Raw genomic sequence first — 5676 nt, forward strand, 5'->3', positions numbered from 1 at the left:
CTGTAATGCACTGTGTACCACAGGGATCTCCGGCGATGTTCTAACGCTGTAGGGACACAATCCTGAGTAACATGCTCTAGGGGACCCTACTTAAGCAGGGAGGTTGGACTAGATGACCTCCAGTGGTCCCTTCCAGCCTTAACCATTCCATGATTCTGTGATCTGTGTGCCTTTGCATGAGTAGACAACAAAATTCAATGCTGCACAGCCACCTCTATCTACCATGTAAGACAATCATCTAACAGCAATTCTTGTTACCAGCAGTGATAGACAATTTCAGTGACATGTCAAACATGTAATGTTGCTAATTATAGATGATGGTCTATGGTTTGTGTTTGTTTGTTTAAAAAAAAAAACCCACACAAAACCCCCTCCAGCTGATATTTTAATAGCAGATAATTTAAAACACTTACTGTAGCATCTTCAATGTTTCCTGTTTCCAGCAGAATGTCAAGGCCTTCCTCAGTTGTTACAAATGGGAAGTTGTGTTGAGGAATTTTGCGTTTCCTAGACTTATGAACTGTACTGGCCTGAGGCAGTGACCTGTGGGAAGATGAATGACCTGCAAACACTTCCTTAAGTGCCTTGCTGAAAGCCTGAACTTTATCCGGTAAAATATCCACAAGATGAACCTCCTTCAAGCTGCTCTCCCCCATGGATTCTTCCAAGGCCTCCTTGATGGAGGCTACAATCGAATATGTACACAGTTCCAGTGGGAAGCCAAAAAGCCCTGCACTTACAGCAGGCAGAGCTATGGAACGATGATTGTATGTTTCAGCTAGTTGTAGACTATTCTTCACTGCCTTCCTCAATGACTCCACGCATAGTTCTGCTTCCTCCTTGCTCCACCTGGGCCCAACAGCATGAATGATGTTCTTGCAGGGGAGTTTCCCAGCGCCTGTGATAACTGCAGAGCCAGGCTGCAAATTCCCCTTCTTCCTCACCAGCTCATTGCACTCCTCTTGCAGCTCTGGACCAGCAGCATTTAGCAGTGCTGCAGCAAGGCCACCGATGTGACTTAAGGTTTCATTAGATGCATTCACCACAACATCAACAGGATGAGTGCACAAGTCAGCTTTATAAACTGCTACTACAACTCCACCCACAGTCATCTGCATGTAGGGCTTGCCTCTGTTACTGTCTTCTTGCTGTTCTTCTAGCTGCTCTTCTGGCACCTCTTCGAGTTGCACTAGACACTTAAACTCTTGTTTTACACGGGCTGACAAAAGGTGTTCTTGCTCTTTGAAATATGACTTGGCTCCTGGCGCTGTAATTACCACACGCTTATAATGCAGGCCGGAGAGAATCTCTTCAACTAAGATGATTCCTTCTAGCACTTTAGACCTTGACCCACTCAAGGTTATAACCCCACACGTTTTCTGTGTGCTGAAGTCAACTTTCACACCGTTTTTCTGTAAGGCACCCCAGTCTTTGGCCTTCTCTTTCTCAAAAAACGTTATGACTGCCATGGGCTTTCCTCCAATGACCTTTTGTACGTGTGTGTTTTCATCTATAAAGTGAGAAAGTTTCTCAAAGGCTTCTGTTACTGCTTGAGATAAACCAGCAATAATGACCTGACTCTCTGCCTGAGTTACTGCTACAGCTTCATTACAGCAGTTGTGCTTGGTGAGCATGTGCCATTCGTTCTTCTGCAGGACTGACTCATCCTCCAAACTAATGCTTTTGTAGTCCAGTTCCTTCTGTATTTCTTCTTCTGCTTTTAGGAGATCTTCAGGAGTACTCCCTTTCAAGATGATAGCTTCTGTGCCAAGTTCATAAAAGGCACTGATTTTTTTTAACATAAACAGGCTCTGTGACAATGTTTCATTATCAATATGCTCTAAAAATTGGAAAATGTGAGGGTGGATCTTAACAGTTTTCTTTACCATTTTGCGTAAATAATCAAATATTTCCCCTTTTATTTTATAAACTTCCTCAGGCACTCCACATAGGTTAATTACCTTCTGCAAATAATCATAAGTTATCTGCAGGGCTGGGAACTCCGTACGAAATTTTTCTTCAAGACCACTAATCTGTAAAATTCCATATTCCCCTGGACTCACTACCACTATTTGTTCAGTTCTTTGCTTTTCTCTTTCAATTTCTATGATGGCCTTTTCGATCAGAATTTTCAGTACATGTTCAACATTCTTCACAACTTCTTTTTCACCTACTAGAACTAGTAAATCCTTGGAAGTACATGGGATCACCAAAACTTCATCATGGGGAAAGCTGTTTCTAATGGCTTCCCACACCTCTGCGCTTACTTGACACTGAATTGCTTTGTACTTTGATATGCTGTGTGAAAATGCTGTGGAAGCTTTTTCCTTCCATGTCTTGACCAATTGAAATACTGATCTCTTCCGCTCAGAAAAAATAGCTGAAGGATGCAAAGTTACTTTTGGGTCAGCACACTGGGGTTCAGGCCACATTGGCACACAGTTACACTTTGCCATTTCACCATTTATTGTCTCTATTAGGCTGCTGTTTCGTTGCAAATAATTCCAGATATAGGGATCCAGAAGCAATGTAATTGGATCTGGCTTCTTTATCTGTGGTCCTTCCTTTCCATAGAGAGCTGTTCCCAGAGAGGTGTAGTAAGGATAGACAGAGACTGGTGTTTTGTTGAGTGAATGCTTCTTTGCCAGGATATTAGTTACGTCTAAAACAAACAAGCAAAACCCCAAACTATTAATATTAGCACATAAGTTCTTCTGGTTTGTTTTGGGGGTTTTGTTGTCTGGTTTTTTTTAAACTGTTTTCTACATAATAATGTTTGTTATTTTTAAGAACATTTTTAGATTAATTTTACCCTCCTATCCAGATAGAAATACTTGCAAATTACTGAAGAATTACTTATTTTAAATACTAGAAACTAAGATGGAAAGAGACAGTCAAGCACATACCATCCACTTCCAGGAGGAGGTATGCACAGCACTGTCTCTGGCCCCATTTCTCTTACATGTACTTGAAGTGCCCAGCTCAACCCAGCAGTATCAAATCAGAGCTGCTCTGTTTCCCCCCTCAAAAGAACATCTCTTTCCTTCAACTTCCCTTCAGCTCTCCCCTTCACTGCAATGTCTCAAGCTTCTCCCTTGTCCTTCACCTTCCACTCATCTTTCTGTCACTGACTGGACAAGCGACAGCACCTGCTCTCCAGCCAAAAAGCTGTCCAAGAAGTTGTCCTCAGATGAGTCAGACAGCACACATTGCCACGGGGCAGCTGGTGGTGAAGGTGGCAGGTGTGGGGAAGTCCTGTGCATGCCACAGGGCTGTGCACTCTCTACTGAATATAAACTGTAACCTGAACTCAGTAAGGATCAAGGCCTGGGTGAAATAAACTGTCCAGAAGAAGGAAAACATTCTATGCCTCATGCTCAGCTGGTCCAAAACTGAAGCTTGCACTCCAGTTAGCAGAGACCTACTGAGAAAACACCAGATCTGCTGTTCCATGAGGACAAAGGAGGCATTTCTCTAGAAAATCCACAGTTTGATCTTTAAATGAAAGGTTCTCAAAGAGAGAAGGGCTTAGCATTTCTGCATTACCTTTATAGTCACTCAGTGTAATGATAGCTGCATCTTCATCAGGCAGCTGCTGAACACCCACCACTTGTGCATCTCCATTCTTCTTATTTTCAAAGTAGATGGTTATATAGTCACTGGATGTGTTGGGTGGTATATTTTCAGCCCTAATGCTTTTTGTTTGCTCAAGGCACCATGCAGTAATGTTTTGTTGCTTGGTTCTGTGGTTTCGGTTAAGCTTTTTAGCCAATTCCTCTGTATCTAGAAAGAGGAAGGAGCAGAAAAAAGAAAAAACAAGATCAAAATCGGAGCTCACATTTCTGCTATGAGGTTAGCAGACTACAGTTGTGTGCACTGATCAAAGCACTGAATTACAAAATCAACTCAGAGGTGCTCACAAAGCTACTCCTTTCCATATATCCAGTATCTGTCACCTAGTATTCCCCTCGTGGTTGATTGCAATTGTTGACTACAATGATTGTAGCCAGAATTTGTCACTAGTTTTCCTACTGACTAGCACTGGGTCTCTTTAACCCCAGAAGAAAGCAAGATCAGCTTCATTTTTGGCCTGCAGCTGATCAGACACAAGTCAACAGTTTAAATTCTTTCAGTTTCATGATGAATACATTCTCTTTTGGCTATTTTCCCTCTGTTATCATCACAATGAAAGAGTCAAATTACTTTTCTGTCTGTCAGGGGAAACCAACTAAATTTCTCAAAGATCTACACCTAAAGGCTACACCAAAAATTTGGGACTGGATTATGACATGAGAGGCAAATAATTTCTGAATTCTAAAGCAGAGAAACCTTTACCTTTGATCTATTCTCAGACCAATTACATCCTTTTGTTCTTGTTTATACTTTGGTTTTAGTTCTACCTGTTCTGTTTACTACCCAAATCAGAGCTAACCCTCTTCTGACTTGCACTGGCCTCTATACCTTATAGATAAAAGGATGGGCATTAACTTCAGTGGAGTAAATCCTCCTTTAAAAGGACACAATATCAGATTAAACCTTAAACCTATGACAGAAAAGCTCAATTCCTGCTTAGTCTCAGTCTCTCACACATACACACAGAGACACAATAACAGAGCTGCAACTCTGACTCCTCCTTACCTGTGTTTCCAGTAAAAGTAACTACAGCAGCACGTAACTCAGGTATCATTTCCACAGTGAAGTCACCATCATCCTCTGACAAGCCACTGACGTTCTCTACCAGCATAATTAACATGCACTCTTTTACTGTCTCCTTCACATTTTCCAGCACAATTGCAGTGGAAGGCAGGGATCCTTCAGAGTTCTCCATTTGGCACGGCTCCTGGAGAGTCTTCACTTGCCACGGCTTCACACACAGATCAATTTTCTTCACCGAGTGATGCTTCCTTTGCAAAACTTCTTGGGCATCTAGTCCCACAGGAAAACAAAGATGTGATCTCCCCTTTCCCTCCCTCCACAGCAGAGCAGCATGTTAAATAATCATAAAAATACACCATTTCTGCTTGGAGCAATGTCCACAAAGAGATCCAGCACTAGCACAGACCTAATTTTAAAAGGGAGCTTTAGCAATACAACACCCAGAGTTACAATCATACCTTCCTCCTTCTCAAAGGTGATGATAATTTGCTGATCCTCTTTGGTGTAGGACTGAATGGTCCCCCCACCAGACTTCTTTTTATTTTCAAAGTACATTTCCACAATCTCATCTTCTATTTCCTCCCCACAGGCAGTGGTTACTACAATGACAGACTTCCCAGATCTTCCTTTTTCCGCTTCTTCCGATTTCTCACATGATTCTGAAATAAAACATCACACCCTAATGCCTTAGGCAAAAGCTAAGAAAAACTCCAAGCTTGTTTTCCAAACTTTCACACCACTTTTTGTTCAGATGACACATCAAATCAGGGAAAAGAGCGGGGTAAGAGTCCAAAACAAGTCGAGCCAATCACTAGCAGGAATTGCCATATCAACAGAGGAGGAGGAAATGATTGAGTTCATGACAAGGCAAGGGCAGCAGAAGTAAAGGCTACACAAGTTTCTTCACGAACCCACCGTAAGGAGAACCAGTACTCTCCTCCCTGCACAGCCTCTCCATTCACAGTTCCAGCCATTGCTGTGGCTCACCTGGGGTCTAAACAGCAGCTCAGGTGTACCTGG

General features: G+C 42.3%; 1 protein-coding gene across 1 annotated transcript in view; it reads right to left on the reverse strand.

Annotated features, from left to right (window-relative positions):
• LOC103804438 (poly [ADP-ribose] polymerase 14-like) overlaps positions 1-5211 on the reverse strand; it is a 15113-nt gene extending 9902 nt beyond the window's left edge. Inside the window, exons 1-4 of the mRNA XM_009077053.1 lie at positions 5115-5211; positions 4639-4926; positions 3547-3783; positions 414-2662 (exon numbers count right to left, since the gene is read on the reverse strand). Of these exons, the coding sequence (XP_009075301.1) occupies positions 414-2662; positions 3547-3783; positions 4639-4926; positions 5115-5211 (2871 nt within the window). The remainder of the gene's footprint in view (positions 1-413; positions 2663-3546; positions 3784-4638; positions 4927-5114) is intronic.
• Between the last annotated feature and the right edge of the window lie 465 nt (positions 5212-5676).

Source organism: Acanthisitta chloris, unplaced genomic scaffold (assembly GCF_000695815.1).
Source record: "Acanthisitta chloris isolate BGI_N310 unplaced genomic scaffold, ASM69581v1 scaffold15460, whole genome shotgun sequence".
Classification (NCBI taxonomy): Eukaryota; Metazoa; Chordata; class Aves; order Passeriformes; family Acanthisittidae; genus Acanthisitta; species Acanthisitta chloris.